The sequence below is a fragment of the Citrus clementina genome, unplaced genomic scaffold (genome assembly GCF_000493195.1).
Source record: "Citrus clementina cultivar Clemenules unplaced genomic scaffold, Citrus_clementina_v1.0 scaffold_4, whole genome shotgun sequence".
NCBI classification, from domain to species: domain Eukaryota; kingdom Viridiplantae; phylum Streptophyta; class Magnoliopsida; order Sapindales; family Rutaceae; genus Citrus; species Citrus x clementina.
Genome location: NW_006262274.1, coordinates 155779 through 173047, shown reverse-complemented (window position 1 = coordinate 173047; position 17269 = coordinate 155779). Strand labels below are relative to the sequence as shown.

The 17269-nt window shown below is 34.6% G+C and overlaps 2 protein-coding genes and 1 non-coding gene across 4 annotated transcripts; 1 reads left to right on the top strand and 2 right to left on the bottom strand.

Annotated features, from left to right (window-relative positions):
• Positions 1 to 6541: 6541 nt before the first annotated feature.
• LOC18044285 (expansin-A4) lies at positions 6542 to 7799 on the top strand. Its single transcript, XM_006435487.2, has 2 exons — positions 6542 to 6803; positions 6928 to 7799. Exons 1-2 carry the CDS (start codon positions 6650 to 6652, stop codon positions 7554 to 7556), a joined length of 783 nt encoding a protein of 260 aa, XP_006435550.1. The 5' UTR covers positions 6542 to 6649; the 3' UTR covers positions 7557 to 7799.
• A 963-nt stretch (positions 7800 to 8762) lies between these two features.
• Positions 8763 to 8895, bottom strand: LOC112099413. Its single transcript, XR_002906217.1, has one exon. It is a non-coding gene; the product is annotated as a small nucleolar RNA snoR143 (small nucleolar RNA).
• Positions 8896 to 11847: 2952 nt separating this feature from the next.
• On the bottom strand, positions 11848 to 17260 carry LOC18044284 (factor of DNA methylation 5). Of its 2 annotated transcripts, none has more exons than XM_024185756.1 (8): positions 17139 to 17260; positions 16352 to 16487; positions 15863 to 16167; positions 15354 to 15493; positions 14766 to 14960; positions 14411 to 14623; positions 12918 to 13166; positions 11848 to 12243 (listed from the first exon to the last, which is right to left on the bottom strand). In XM_024185756.1, exons 1-7 carry the CDS (start codon positions 17206 to 17208, stop codon positions 12939 to 12941), a joined length of 1287 nt encoding a protein of 428 aa, XP_024041524.1. In that variant the 5' UTR covers positions 17209 to 17260; the 3' UTR covers positions 11848 to 12243; positions 12918 to 12938. The 2 variants fall into 2 exon arrangements, with proteins under 2 accessions (XP_024041524.1, XP_024041525.1); XM_024185757.1 differs by having other exon boundaries at positions 16352 to 16507; positions 17139 to 17219.
• Between the last annotated feature and the right edge of the window lie 9 nt (positions 17261 to 17269).

The window sequence follows — 17269 nt, the reverse complement described above, 5'->3', positions numbered from 1 at the left end:
TTAATTTCTGTCATTTTTATAACTAAAGCTTTGTAGAACTTGGCACTTTAAATTAATAGAAATCATAGAATTTTTTTTTTTATCTTAAATTTTTTTTAAAATTTATCTTCATCAATCATAATGATATAATTATTCATTTTTCGGTCTTTTTGTGGGAGAATGATAGATGTTGGTCGTATTTCACCTCTTTTCTTGAGTGCTTTGCTAGAGGGATTGGAGTCTTCCATTATTTTACAACAGACAACGGTTTGTGTTGATGTCGGTTGAGTTAACATGTTCCGTCTAATTTGAGCTCTTTAATTTGATGTAATTTTTTAGCGACATGAGATATGTCTTGTTTTAATCTTTTAACGAAATCTTCTCTCGGCATTAAAAATAAAAAAAATAAAAAAATCATCAAACGGATAGAATAGTGTATTTGGAGAGTTGCTTATAATGTTGCGTGCATCATACAATTATATGCAGTTCCTTAAAAGGTCATAACGTGCGTTCTTTTAGTTTGTTAGTGATTATAATCTACAATGTTATTTTAAGATTTTAGAATTTTATTATCTTAATATTTTTGATATTTTTCTATTTTTTAATTAGAGTTCATCATGATCTGTACTTTAGTCTTTTATTTAAATTATAATTATGATTTATGTTCTCTTTTTAAGTTTAACTTAGAGAAATAAATTGTAGATTATAATCACTAACAAACTAGAACAATATTTAATGTTTATCGCGTTGGCTTGAATTGGTATTAGAACAATATTTAATGTTTATCTGCTTTATCAATCCGATTCTACCACACCTCTCTTGGTATTAGAGCAATTTTGTGCTAGTTGCACAACTTTCTTACTACCCACATTTATTCCTACCAAAACCATCACTATAAAAATGAAAAAAAAATCTCAAAATTAAAAACTTTAGCCGCCACCCAAACCAAACTCGAGAATTAAGCCTTATTTACAATTTTACCATTAGTTATATTTTTAATTTGAGAAAAAAAATGATAAAGATGGAGTATCAAAGTTCATATTATCTTCTTGAGTTTAAAGATATCGTAGATTTTGATGGTAATTCTAATGATATTTTTTACTGAATATGTATGATGGATGATTTTCTTCAAACAGTCTCATCGGTAGTTGTTGTTTCTTATACAATATTTAAGTTGACAAGTGATGCTTTAGATTAGTGGAAACAATCACAAGAATCAATTATTCGACAAGGATAAGATGAAATTAAAGAATGATTTAATATGATAAAATTGATGAAAGACCATTTTGTTCATTGTGATGATTTCAAACAATCTCTTTTTACACCGATAAAAGTAGAAGATGATGAGATTATTGATCTAACTGAGATTTTTCAAAAAGAGATACAACCTACTATTGACTTGAGTATTGAGCCTAATAGTGTGATCGAGTTTACGTAGTAAAATCAAGTTGAAGAGTCCCAACAACAATTGACATGATTATGCATATCCACGTTGAAGACAAAAAGATTATTCTTGAAGAAGATTTGGCTACAAAGATAAAGTTAATTGGCAAGAATATTGAGTGAGATTTGGAAATGCTACAAAGATAAAGTTAATTGGAGAGAATATTAAGCAAGATTTGGAAAGAAAAGGACTTAAAGGGGCTTGGGAGTGAGTACAAGACTAATTTTTCTCGAAGATTTACTCATAAGCGTAAAAAAAAAGATGAAGCATGGAGAATTTCTAGTTTCAAGCACGATTGATGAGCAAGACTACAAGTTCAAGCTCCAAGATGCACTAATGCTCTGCTTCAAGTTCTATACTCCAAATAAACTCGAGAAAAAGTTTTCTTTTAAGAGGGGGAGATTAATGTAGGACGTTATTTTAGGATTTTAAATTTTTTTTATTTTAGGTATTTTGATATATATTTTTTAATTTTTAATTAGAGTCCACTTGGTATGTGCTTTAATCATTTATTTCTAGTATAATTATGATTTAGTTTTCGTTTTTAAGTTAACTTTGGGAAATAAGTTTAATCTCTTATAAATAGGGAAGTCTTGTTTTTATTTTCATAACTACAACTTTAATTGTTCATCAATAACCCCTCTTTTATAATTTTCTTTTGGGTAATCTCAAAAATCTCTTTATAGAGTCGTTTGGATTAAAGCGTCATCTAATCTCATTTCAGTTAGAGCATAACCTTATCACGATGATTTGGTCCTGTACTAAAACAATATCTAGTGTTTATCTACCCTATTAATTCGCTTCTGTTAGATTATAAATTTACAAAAACATACATATACTTCATGGTTTAATTTATAATGTTTTGATTAATCTGAGACTGTTTTCATATAAGGTGTCGTATTGATGACTACTGATGTCGAGAAGTTTTTAAAATACAAAATTGAGGAGCTTAGACATAGTTGTACATAGCAACAATACAGTATTAAAAAAAATAACGGATAATTGCACCTAAAAATTCTTTTATTCGTGTATAAAAAGGGATATATAAAAATAGATGATGAAAATCTGAAAACAAAGGGGTACTACTACTAGTTCTCTAAATTCGATTGCATTTATCTTATCGATAGAGGTTTTGCGGTGATAATATTAATAGGGTTACTAGCGAGTAGCGACAAATGCGAATTAGAAGTTAAATGCGAAGCAAACAAATAAACTGGGCCATTGTGAAAAGCCTTTAGTTGCACTTTTTTATACCAATCCAATCCAACACTCGAAAGCTCGAATGCATATAATTCAATATTCCTGACCCAACAAAACAAAGCGCTCTGATGTCGCGAAGATTAAATTGGATTGGCTCAGGCCCACAGCTACTTCACTGTAATAATTAATTAATTGTTTGTCATTGTTAGGGGTGGTAATTTTTTCCGATGGGATGAGGTCATGCGGGATCCCATTACATTTGGGATGAGATTATGATATATTTTTATCGTATAAAAAAATTTAGGGACGGGAGTGAGATTTTTTTTTATTCCACTTGCATATACGGGAAGGGAGTGGAATTGGTAAATTTCGTCCCATCCCGTCTCATTGCTAACTAAAAATGAGAATTTTTCCAATTGGGATGGATCTCGTATGATCTCATCTCTTTTGGGATAGAATTATGACATATTTTTATCCCAAAAAAATATATATAAACTGGAATGAGACATTTTTTCATCCCACTTATATATATGAGACAGGACTGAAATTAATAAATTTCATCCCTTTCTGTCCCATTACCAACCCTTGTCATTGTATTTCCTGTGTGTATTAATGTTACTCACTGTACAGATGGGTTACTGCTTACTGGTCGTAGTGTTGGTAATTGGGCTCTCCCAATCATCACAGTCTAGCAAACAGACGAGGATTCATTTTGCAAAAAAAGGGCCTCATCAGAAATAAATCTGAAACATTTATACACACACATACACATATGAATCCATACAAATAACTGTACTAGCCAAAATTCATCGATAGGCTACAAATTTCAAATGCAACCATATGATGATCCCATAAACGTTTAAAAGCAATGCAGAAGAAAAGGAAGATTTGGAATCCCAGGCTATGTGCGGCAAAACAAAGCAAAGGCATTAGTGTGCCGTTAAAAAGTAAGCCAACAAAACATGCATAGGCCCCGATAACATCGCACAAAATCTCTGGAAAATAATTCTTTCGACCCCCTTTTTTTAAAATGGTAGTTACGTTAGTTGATAACTTGATATGGATCTTCTGTCTCCAATCCATCAAAGCTTAAAGAATCAAGCAAGCAGAGTTGCAAGCTTGTGTGTATGGGCCGAGAAAGTTTTTGATGAAGATATGATGATACCGACCGAATTTGCTTGCTCAAGAAACTTGGAACCTTCTTTTAGTTTGGGGATTGCGTAAAGCCAGCTCAATAGGACCTATATATCTAGTTACAATATGTCTTGATGTTTCATATATGTCTAAAGAGCAGACATAAGAAAAGGAAAATGGCCCCTTTGATCAAAATTTGCCTAATAAAGATCAGGCAAAATTTCAAGTAAAGCACGCTTGAATTATGAATCACTGTACATGATGATCGCACGAAATTATTTTTATTAACCAACCATTGATCAGTTTCATGATTAATTACATGTTTTTGCCATGTTTGGTGATTGCACAAGTGATCACTATGTACCCAAATATCTAATAAAATTTGATTTTCAGTGCTACAAATTTTACCATAACGAATAGGTAGATTCTTAACGTTTATTCGAAGATATCAAACATCCCATCGAACTCTATATATTTTCATTGTATATGGACTTTGGGCATGTTGGTTATTAGTTATTTCTTGAACTTCAACCCAATTCATGCTCTTCTTGGTACCCTTTAGTTAATAATCTTTTTCATGTTAACAAGAAAGGTATCAGGTTATTGTTATTTTGAAGTAGGGTAATTATACCAAAGCTTTGTTTCTGCTTAATTAATTTCAAATTATTTCGTACTTAACTCGGTAATTTAGCTAATAATCCATACTTACCGTATAATTTACTTCAAATGATCAATGCAGCATCTGTATACATGATTGACCATGAACTTATGATAACGGTGAAAACAAGAATTAAGAACTTGAACAAGAAGAGTCGTGAAAGGAGAACTGTTGTGATAATTTTGTGGTTAATCAATCATCTACATATATATATATAGCCATGAATTGATTGATCATAGAATTATCAAAACATCCATTTGAAGCAAACTACACAGGTGTTGGCCTCTAACATCATCAAAATCACGTAACAGAAGATACACAACATATATACACGACAGTTGCCCAGTCTATGTTGACATTAATTACCTTGAAGACAAGTAAATACTCCTTTGCTTCCTATAATTGTTTAGTCATCAATCCAGGAGTGGAGGTGTTCTATGGCCTCTCCTCCCTAGATTTTGAGAGTGATTAAAAAAAAAGAAAAAATCTTCAATCTTTAGTTTAAGTAGTGAAGATTAATGGGGAAAGATTATTGAATTTAATTAATTAATTAATTTGATGGTGTTGGTGGCAACCTCACATGCACAAGGCATTAATCAGCAAAAGAGTTGGGTGAGGTGTTGTTGCGCAACAGCTTAATTATAACGATGACGTGGTGGGTTTACTAGATTTGTTTGGTGGGGTGCATCTGCATCTCATCTGCATGGATCCTGGATTTTATTTTATATATTTAATTTCCACTTTGCCTGCACTATAAAATCTCGTTTGCCTCAAAATTCCTTCAATGCGCCAGTAGACCTGTAAAAGTAAAAGGCAAGGCAAGGCAACGCCACCTAATTCATTTGATTTGATAGTCATAGAGCCTGCATGCCCTCGAGCCATAAAGCTTGACCTTGTCGTAGGATTAGATCGACCTGATATGAGAATATGATATAAAGAGAGTAGTAGTAGTAAGTAAGTAAGCAGTCAACTAATTAACTAAAACATCCGGCTAATGCACGGCGTAATACGAGGACCGCTGATTGCGGATTCTTTTACAACTTTTGCACGTCAGTTCGTTACGGCGCCATTCCTTTCCCTTTTTCACTTCATTTAATTAAGGAAGTCAATAACGCCACTCTGTTTCATTCCTTTCCTCGACACTAGTTCTTTTCCTTTAAGCCCCTCTCAAATGTTTAATTGTTTACACACTGTTTTATTTCATTTGATTCTTATCATGTGTAGTCGAGTCTTCTTAGTACTTCTCTAAAGTGTTTACACACTATTAATCTTATTTAATTTGATTTTTATCATGTGTAGCTGCATACCTTATTAAACATAAACACACGGCAGAGGCAACTGTTAAGTTACGTTATATGTAATTAACTTACAATTGATCTAAAATTAGTTTCTCAACAATTTGAGCATTCAAATTTCTTACTTCAAGGAAGCTTTTGTGGAATAAATAATTAGTTTTCAACTCTTAATATTGTGAGTGAGTGGTAAATTTAAATATGCTTCAAAAAAAAAAAAAAAAGAAAGCCTGTTTATATATTGATTTCAAAACAGCCCCAAAAATGATATCGATGTCCAACATTGGATGGACATCGGGGGCAAGTACACCTTGCGTCCTGTCCTATCCGTACAATTTGGTAGTCCCTCCAAAATCTTATTAAAAAAAGAAGGGAAAATGAAGAAGGAAGGAAACAAAAAGAAACAAAATTCTTGGGGTGGAGCACATACTGTAATTGATGCCTCAACTTGGGAATGAAGCAAAGCAATTTCAATTCATGTATATCGATATCAGCCTCAAAGCTTCTTCACCTTTATGTGTCCTACATCCCCGACCCCATCCATATTCCACTTCATACCCTTTACCTTTCCCTAAACCCCACTATCCATTTTCCCTAAAATGGTCAGAATTCAAGGGCATTCATGTCTGCCCCAAGTCCCCACCCCATGGCCCATGGCTACGGGATTGAATTATTTTTACCGCTAGTTTTAAACTTAGTAATTAATCACGACTAGAAACAGCACCAATTAAGGGTGATAATTAAATTAAATATTGTCCCCAACCCCAAAATAATATTTCAACTTTTTTGACAAAATTTCCCTTGCTTCTCGTCCATAAATACCACTCCAAACTCTTTGCCTTCTCCTCACACTCGCACTGTCACCCACAACACCAAGTCTTAATTTTGTTTTTCTTGGGGGAGCATCTTATTCTTAATTAGTTGGGTTGAAATTAAAACCAAATGGGTGTCGCTGTGGGCATCATTTGTATTGTGACTTTTGTTACATTTTCCTCCCTTAGTGTTGATGCGAGAATCCCCGGCGTTTACGGTGGCGAGGCATGGCAAAGCGCTCATGCTACATTCTATGGAGGCAATGATGCCTCAGGAACAATGGGTACGCGTGCACTTAAATTTCACAGTGATTTATTTGCGTTTTGCATCAACATACATGATTATTTACCACCAGTCAACTGTTTCTGATTTGTTCGGTTGTGTGTAATTGTATATTTAACAAACAGGAGGTGCTTGTGGGTACGGCAATCTCTACAGTCAAGGATACGGCGTTAACACGGCAGCGCTAAGCACAGCACTGTTCAACAACGGGTTGAGCTGCGGTGCGTGTTTTGAGATTAAGTGTGCGAATGACCCTCAATGGTGCCACGCTGGGAGCCCTTCAATCTTCGTCACTGCCACCAACTTTTGCCCTCCGAATTTCGCTCAACCCAGCGACAATGGGGGGTGGTGCAACCCTCCTCGCCCTCACTTCGATCTCGCCATGCCCATGTTCCTCAAGATGGCCGAATACCGCGCCGGAATTGTCCCTGTCTCTTACCGCAGGGTCCCTTGCAGGAAGAGAGGCGGCATCAGGTTCACCATCAACGGTTTCCGTTACTTCAACTTGGTCTTGATCACCAACGTTGCTGGTGCTGGGGATATTGTCAAGGCTAGCGTCAAAGGTTCCAGGACTGGGTGGATGAGCTTGAGCAGGAACTGGGGACAGAACTGGCAGTCTAATTCTGTTTTGGTTGGTCAGTCTCTCAGCTTCAGGGTCACTGGCAGTGACCGCCGTACTTCCACTTCTTGGAACATTGTCCCTGCTAATTGGCAATTTGGTCAAACTTTCACCGGAAAGAATTTCAGGGTTTAGTTTCAAGCACTTTCCCCCACTCCATGTTTTGTTGTTTTTTCGCTTTTTTTGTTTTATCCCGGAAAGTGAGAAAGAAAATGAGGGAAAGTATACTGTGTAACTCTGTCCCTGTGAGTGTGAACTTTTTGACTTTGACGGATTTGGTTGGGGACTGGGTTTGGTTTCTGTTTTGGTTGAAGTGAAATGTAAAAGCTGAAGTGGCTTCAAAGTAATAGAGAGCCCGCAGCTTCCAAGTTAAATAGATTCGGTTTTATATTATATGTTTACAGTTTACTTCACATGATAGTGATAATCATCTACGTACAAGTGTCTTAATTTAATCTCATAAGTTATTCTTGTTTGAATTTATGACTGGTGATGTGCAAGTGTTTCAAGTGTTTTCTTTCAGAGTTCTAACCAAATTTGACCACAGGCCATTGCCCACTGACATCTACTCAATTCACTTGCACTTACAGGTATTTTAAGAAGATTACAATTGTAATAATTTTCTCATTTTCAAGAAATGAGTTCATCACTAGCTACAAAGCCAGAAGGTGTGTGACGGTAACTCATGTTCAGAGGTGAGGCTGTGAGGGTGGGGCTCGTTGTTCTTCTAATCTGATTATGAGGTTTCTCTCTTGTTCTGATGAGTCCATGAAGGTTTCAGTTCAAATTACTAGCAAAAAATGCAAAGAAATCGCATCAAGAATGCCTAGGTTGCTTTATATTGTAACTGGGAATGCTTATTCTTTTGTCAACATTACACTTGAGCTTGCAACCCACAAGCACAAGTTCAACCATGGGATTTCAAATCAGCCAAACTATTCCAACCATTCTTGCTAAGGTCATTGTTTGATGAGGAATCCTCCAAGATGGTCACTGTTGCCGTTGAGCTCTTCAAGTATGGCAGAATCAAAGGGTTAGCTTGGTTTGCTTATTCCAAATCCAACTTCTATTCAGAGCTTCAACACACTGCACACTGGAACCACTTAACCCAAGCACCAAAACGACCACACAATAACTCTCAACGGGCGTTTGCTTTGCACAAAGCTAAGAACTGATCAAGCCACTGATTCAGCAATACTAATAGGTACCACCCTCAAGCAATGGCAACTGCATCAACTATCTACTAGTAGCAGATTGCATTATTCTCTTCAATCAAGGCCGTCTAAACTAAAATCGCAGAACATTTACAGCCCCGCCCAAAAGATAAGTAAATGAAGAAGAAAATGTGAGATGGAATCAGTAGATAAAAACAGGATTAAAAAACCTGTCATCTGTGGATCCATCACTACGGTTGTCTGGCCGCTGCCTGATCACTAGCTTACTTCCAGAAAACAGAATAATCTGTTACTAGAAAACCAACTAGTGGCCAGGCTTTCAATGTTGCACCGTTGTTCAAGCGAGAAATCAGAATCAAAATCCGTTTTCTCGCAACAAACACAACAAATGCTAAGCAAGTAACAAGAGAAAATCACGGGGCTCATATCAAGTGTAAAAGAATTTTATAATATCTTTCAATGTGGGTTAAAAAAAAAAAACCCAAATCGAAAATGGGAAAAAAAAGAATTTTCTCCAACAAAATTGAATTGGGTTTTTTATTTCTTGTTTTCGTAAAACTTTGAACCCACTCGAGTCCTCTCTCTTTGTAATCATTGCCCACAACCCTTCCATCACTGAAATAGTGACAACAAAAACAAAGAAAACAAAATTTCAGAAATCAGAGAGGAAATTCATTTGAAGCTTTCTTAGATTAGATGACCAAGCCGTTCGATGTGCGAAAAGAAGACTCTTTTCTACTAGGGTTTTGGCGGACGAGGTTTTATATAGAGGAAGAGGATGGAGGAATGGTAGGCTAGGGTTATATCCTGCAAGCCCATTATTTCTAATGATCCATGACCTCCATTGCTCAACTCTTGTCGTACGGTTCTTGGATATGAGGACGACATGTCACTTCTTGGCTACTTCGGAGCAAAATGTTTTAATTGTCGTTATGACTGGATAATATAAGAAGTAAGAGGTGGGCATTCGGTTCGGTTTTGTAGAATCAAACCGAGTTAAAAAATCAAATAGTTGAAAAGATTAAGAACTAATTGGTTCTTATTTAGTTTGATTTAAAATTAAATCGAATTAAAGAATTGATCAGTTCACTGCTTAAAATTAAAAAAATATTATTTATCTATAAGAATAATATTTATTTATTATAAATTTTTCTACATTAATATTTTTATGTAAATCATTAATGGTAGTTATGATGTAAATTTTATCCCAACTTACTAGGTGATAATTCCAACTAAGAATGACCCTCTTAGAATTGGGCTTTCTCTTTATTGGATCCAGCAATAATGAATTAATCCTTTCAACTAATTTTACTGGGCCTTTAAATTTTCTCCTATGTGTCCACTTCCTTAGTAGATGAGGATATCTTTTTTCGATGATACTTTACAAACATAAGAAAACGATCAGAGGGCTAGTTTCACCGATGTAAACTATCTAATGGTCAAGGTAGTCACTGAATTTTTGGAAATATGAATTTAGAGAGAGAAAATCAACATTTCCCCTCTTGAATAAGTTTTTTCTCATCTTTCAATAAAAATAGAACGTATATATTTATAAGTCAAATTGATTTGACTTGTGTTCTAATTACTTTAATGACAAATGTCATTATTTTTATGTCATTTAGCAACACTTGTCTTCTTGTGCCTATGCTAATTGATACATGAATATGCAAGCTTATCTACGGATCAAAGGAGGAAGCATTTTAATCTTATGCGATGTTTACTTATTAGGAATGAAAATAAGAATCAAGGAATGAGAATACATGATGTATTTACTTAATTAAATAAGAGATTGAATGGGAATGAAAGTGGTGAGTCCTACATAAAAATTGAGAACGATTATTAGAGTTCCCATTCCCATTGGAGGAGATGGGAATGAGAATCTCATTCTCTGAATTAACCATATTACCTCCACCTAAATCTTAAAATTCTCATTTTATGATGATTATTATTATTATAGTAATTTTGTTATTAATATTAATTATAATGATTAATAATTATAATAGTTTACAATAATAATAATAATAATAATTGCTATTATTAATGTTATAATAATAATAATTATTGTTGTTGTTGTTGTTGTTATGACAATAATAAACTAAGGACCGTTTAGTAACTTGTAACTATTTATTCAAATTCCCACAACTAAAGTAAATAATTTATTCTGATTCTCATTTCTTATTCTGATTCCACTCCATTCCGATTTCAATCAATTCCGATTATTGATTAATAAACACACCATTAAGTTGTTTTCCTAAGATCTTGGGATCATAAAAACCTTAGAATTTAGAAGGTTTATCTTAAGTGGCTTGTCCTTCAAACCTATAAAGTTTATTCTCAGAACTTTTCGGCCTTAAAATCTTTCCACCTAGGATAAACGCAGTCCATCTCTTCATAGGTTTAATAGGGACCAAATTTATTTGGCCCTTCGCTGCGCCTATTCTATTTTTAACCCAATATTAATGGTTACAATTGAATTGAATTAAGAAAAAAAAATTCAAATTTAGGTAAAAAAATCCAAAATTTTAGTTAATATAAAAGAAAAATAATCAAAATTCTTAAAGCAAATAGTATTAAACCAAACCGAATCGAATCTATGATTCGATTTGTATTCGGCTCATATATTTATGAACCAATCAGTTTCAATTTAGTTTAGTTCGGTTTAAAAACATAACCGAACCGGCCGTTTAGTGCCCACCCTTACTGGAGAGTTAATATTTTACCCAAACAAAACGAGACCAAGAGAAACAAGTCATGCAAATAATGGTTTTCTTATTCTTTCAAATGAAAGAAGCCAATTTGAGAGGAGAAAGCCGAGACGATATGATAGCCAACGACTTTTCGGATTTTTGTATTTCAATTCCAGTGCCAGTTTACGAACAAATTGAGAGGAGAACAATCACCGGCCATCTTCTCCATCTGCTCCGTACCGGCCATTTGAATTACAAAGCTTCTCTACTGATTTTGCAGAGCAGAACCGAATTCTATATTTATTTATTTACAAAATATATCAACCAATAAAGTGGGAGATAAACAATATATATTCATAACCGTTGGGTATATTATTACATGGGATTTTTTTTTTCGAGAATTTGAGATTTTTCAACGGGGAAGTGGTGGTGCAGGTATGCTTACCAGACAGCACTATACTACTAATTCATTAGCTGTTTGTGGAGCATCAATCAACTATAAGTTTTGGAGACCAATATTCATACGCATATGCATGGGAACGGCACGGCTATGAGTCAACGAAATATCCAAAAGAGCTTACACAATCTTGGAAAACACTAGCGTCATCAATATCCACAGCATGGCAATTAGCAGAAAACAATCTTTAGCTACAAGCACATACAGGTTCAGCTTCAAGTCTTAACAAGACTATACGTGCTATCTGCATTTGCACATCAGTCGTATTATATAGAATGCTACTGCCTGCACTGGAAAGCATATTCAGGCACAAAAGAAGCAGGTTAACTAGGAAAAATCCCATCTAAATCTTCTGCGACCCTTAAAACAGGAAAATGCCTATATACTTGATGTTTTAATTGAAAGGTGAAAGGTCTTTATATCTTTCTAGTTTATACTAGCGTTGCTTCTCCTTTGTTAAGCTTTCTGCCCAATAAATGTGCAACTTCTGGCAGAGTCGCCACCTGGATAAAAATGACAAGTTAGTAGAACATAATTGACCAAAAATCCTAGGAAGCAGTTACATAGTTTTGCAGTGATCTGCATCAAAATTGAATTCAAAACTAACTTTAAGATTTTCAGTTGTCAGCCTGAATGGCCTTGCCTTCAAATCCAACCAAGTGGCAGCAGCCATTCATTGCCTTTATTCACATACAGCATGACACAAAACCAAGCGATTCCAGCGTAGGCCAATGCATTAACTATCCAGCTTAACTTATTTCTTTTCATCTTTCTTAATCTCATTTATTCTTCACTTCAGATAATTGCTACTCTTTATTGTTTCTGTAGCTCTCTTCACTTCTCTTCATAGGACCAATCTAATGTTCTGTAATTCACTTGGGCAACACAGCTAATTCATTTAAAGAATAACCTCCTCAAATATGAGTAGAAACATATACGTTTTTCTATGGCACATTGACCTAACATGATGCCAAATGTTGATCTAACTGCAGCTTTATTAGCTCACCAGCAGTTACACGTCTCAAGTTCCAGATATTTTTGTAATTTCCGAATACTACAGTAAAATTTTACTTCTAATGATACTTAAAACTGCAGATCTAAACAAAACAATAATTCTTAGCCATTAGAAGTGAACATGCAAGTCCAAAGTAGACATTAATTAACTACATATACTTACATTTTGGTGCCAGCATTAGGTTTAACTTCTTTTACGCTTAGGTCGCTTTGATTTCGAGAATAAATATTGAATAATTTCTTTCAAGGTGGCTCTCCTCCTCTCCTTCTTGTTCCAAACCTCAGGGACAGGATACCGTGAACTTGGATTATATTCATTCAATTCCAGCAATGCATTGGTTACAACTTCATATACCTCAGCATGATCATTTTTCAGTTCTTTCAATTTTTCATCTTCATCATCTATTATTTCCTGCATTTATCAGGAATTAAATCAAAATATGACACATATTTCTGATAAGTGGTTCAGGCAAACAAAATTATTCCACTGTCTTTGCTGCAGCATCTGTGAAGACTGATGACTAGGTTTGCTTCAATGCAACATAATTAGTAAATTGTTCATTGAGCTTACGATAATAAACAGTTAAGAATTTTAAACAACTTCAGAGTCTGAAGTTTTACACTGTATATTAAGTTTTGCTTGGTGGCGACCAAATTCCCGAAAGCAAGGCAAGTTCTTCCCCTCACACGATACATTCTAGAAAATTATACTTTTAATTTTATGCAAGGCGCATTTGGAGCTAGTCAATTTTTTTAGAATAAAAGGTTCATAGTCTTTCAAAGGTATCTAGTTATCTTCAATCCTTCTTGAACCCTAACAAGAGATTATAATAGCAGGAGTTCAATTCACTAAAGGCTAACAATTTCATATATTGTCACTCATCTTTCCAAGCCCATGCACACTACTCATCTTTCCAAGCCCATGCACACTACTCATCTGTCAACTCATTTTTCTATTTCCCTTTTGTTTCCTTTTCTCAAAGTCAACATGAAATATTTCCAGTACAAGCTGCAGTATAATATGGTCCAAAATAGTGTTATTCACAGTACCAGTTGTTGGAGGGAAAAATGGCACAGAACCTAGCATCGATAGCTAAATAAAGGGGAAGATTTGAATTGCGTTGCTTTGTTTTTCTTTTGTTTGTGAGTTTGTCTTTATTTTTTCTGGTAGCTTCCTGACCCAGCAAACAGTTGACAAAATACTATTTCCCCCACTACTCTCGTTCTTTGAATTCATGATGTCAGGCAAGTGACTACTCCTGGCCCTATAAACTTGTCAAGTAAGAATGATTTCAACCACTCATTCATTGAATGTTTGCCTATTTAATTATATATTTTTTTCCAACAGAATAGCTAGGAGTCACCTAATTGTCGGCATTTCAGGCAATGTAAGAACTTAATGATGGTATGGTTTGCATAGCAAGCCAATGACTATCTAGCTCATCCACCTTGTAGGTACAAGACTGGTTCCAATTAAAAATTCTTCCCTCTATCCTTGTTTTAGTTATATTTTTTCAATCAAAATCCTTCCACTGATCTCCTTTCAAAAAAAAAAAGAAAAAAAGAAATTCCTTCCACCAATCATGCACTTGTTTATATTCTCAGACCCATGTTAAAGTTTCAGAATGGTATGGGTAAATAGGGGAATATACATACTTGCCATATGCCTCCATTTTTCACTCGCTTGAAAGGATGCCAGTTAGAATCCCCCAGATATCGTTCCCACAACGAACACAGCTCAGCAGATATCTCCTGCCAGTCTCCATTGGAGTACTTCTCTGAGCACATATCATCAAAAGCTTTTCTATTAATCTCCCCCATTCTTTTAACTAAAAGAGTTGAGCGATTATTCAACATATCCAACAAACCCTGTAAGGCCAAAACTTATTGAGCATCTAATATTTACTACTTGACTGAAGATGCATTTTAGCCAAGTAGAAAATAATTTATAGAAAATGATAGCATAAATTCAAATTTTACTGAGTAACACATGAAAATTGAACTAATATACACTTATTGACTCTTTGCGAGCATTGTGCAACTCTTTCCTGGTGGTCAACTCTTTCACTGTAAGGACATTGTTCAGGTTTTGTGATTCCTCTAACTCTTCTGTTTTTTCCTTTAACTGATTAGTAAGTGCTGAGATCTGAGCCTTCAAATTGCTAGCATCTTCTGAGGGATTTTGATTTTGCAACTTCCTTTTTAACTGCATCAGTAATAATCCAAATGGTGGGTTGCTTCACAGAATTTCATCTTTATGATTATGATAAAAATTCAAGCAATAATTCATTTTCAGATTCAGAATAAAGCATCAATAACTATTAATATAGAGGAAAGAATGGAGAAAAATAGAAGCTACAAATAAGCAATATTAGATAATTAAAATGCAGGTAACTGAAAGTAAGTCACAAGCAGCTAAGCAAGCGTGATTCATGCTGTACACACACAGTGGCTCCCCACGATACTGAAAAGTGAACAGGCCAATATTCTGACATTGCATGGAATAACTGAAAGAGTATTAGTAATTGCTATAATTGTAGATATAAACAGAAATGACTTATTTCCAAGAATGTCTCAGGCACAGAAATTTTTTACAAACCTCTTCTATCTCATCCATTAACCTTCTCCTCTCCAAATCATTCTGGGCCTTGCACTCGTCCAATTCTTTGGTTCGCTGCTCAAGCTCTTTTTTCTGATACATCTGCAGCTTGATATTGATGGACTTCTCCTTTCTGATTTTTGACAAATTATGATCACAATATGTGAAAGGACCAGTTGAATGAAGTCTGGAAAATACAAGCAGTGATATTCAGACAGAAAAAAACATTTTTTAGTCACTTAATAGCTACAGATAAAGTGGGCACATGTCACTGTTGTTTCTATCTGCACTCTGTCAGCCAGTTCCTTTAGCATTTTTCAGAAAATACTGTCCAAACAAAGGATAGTAAAATCAATCTAAATGCTTGGCAATTTTAATCTTTTATTAATCTAGGAAGATGTAACTCCATAAGGCTGCATTGCTTGAGTCTGATTCTAGAATAGATGGGATGATAAAGAGAACTTTACAGATCAATATCTCTAAACATCAACAATTACTTGCAAACATACCTTCAATATATTCTTCTTTAAGTTTCCTTTTCTCATTCATCAACTGTTCCACAGTTGCGGATCTCTCACGGTACATCTTCTCATACTCATAATACATATGCTCAAACTCCAATGATCTTCTGTCACTTTTCATAAGCTTCTCCATAAGGCCAATGACAAGTTTGCGAGCCACTGCAGATGTGTCATCCAACTTCTGTTCCATCTCAGACAATTGCTGGTTCTTGGAATCAATCTCCTGTTTAAGGCTTGCAAGCTGGCTGACTTTCGTCAGCTCCTCTTCATATCGTTGATCATCCATATCAACTCTTCAATACATAAGCAATTAACTATATGGATTAAATGCATACATTAAAAAGAAAAGAAAAAGAAGAAGAAGAAGAGGATGATTATCACCATTTGTATCTTAACAGAAAGTTATCAAGTTTAAGTGCAATTCTTCAAGTATATAGAAATAAGAGGAAGACTTAACATTTTCTTTGAGTAATCTACCGTGCAGATTGTTTGCGAATCATTGCATTTTCCTCATTCAACTTATGTTCCATCTTAAACAACTGCTGGTTTTTGTGGTCAATTCCCTGTTTAAGACTCGTGAGCTGGCTGACATTCTTCATCTCCTCTTCACAATCTGGATTGTCCATATTAAGTCTTCAATTCACAGAAAGTGGTTAAAAGGATCAATGGATATTAAGAAAAGAAAAGTAAAAATTGATATCAGCAAAGAGAAAAAAAGAAAAAAAAAACTAGATATCGGCATTATTATATTGTTAACAGGAAGTCATCAACTTTAAGTGCAATTCTTCATGTATGTGAAAATAAGAGTAAAACTATTATTATTTTGTAGGAAGTCTAAAAAATATTCTGTTAACAGCTTTTCCATAAGCATAAAAAGCTCTTTTACCCTTGGTCCTTACCAATAAAACCCATCGTCAGAACTTGTCCTCTGGATCGGTTCATATAACCATTAACCTTTTACATATTTAGTCTATAAGGGATTTTGGGCGCATAATGAAAATATGATTACATAGGAAGCACTTTTTTGGCAACGCCAAAAGCAGGCTCACAAAATGCCTACAATATGTATCTGTTACAGACAAGCATGACAAATCACGTATTATATTTATAATTGTTCACATACATCAACATTTGGTCCATTAAAATTCGAAAAAGCAATGAAATTAGAAACCCATGAAAACAAACCCACATTTCTTTAACATGCATAAAAAGAAAAGGCCAATTAAGACACAAAAAACGTTAAAGATTGGGCAACTGAGCTTACATTGAAGAACTTTGACCTTTGAGTAGATTAAAAGATTGGAACTTTCAAAATCAAAATGCTGAATGAACATGTGAAACGCAGCACAAGCACAAGAATGGTGTGCGAGTGAGTACTAAGCTGAGTCTTTTTCA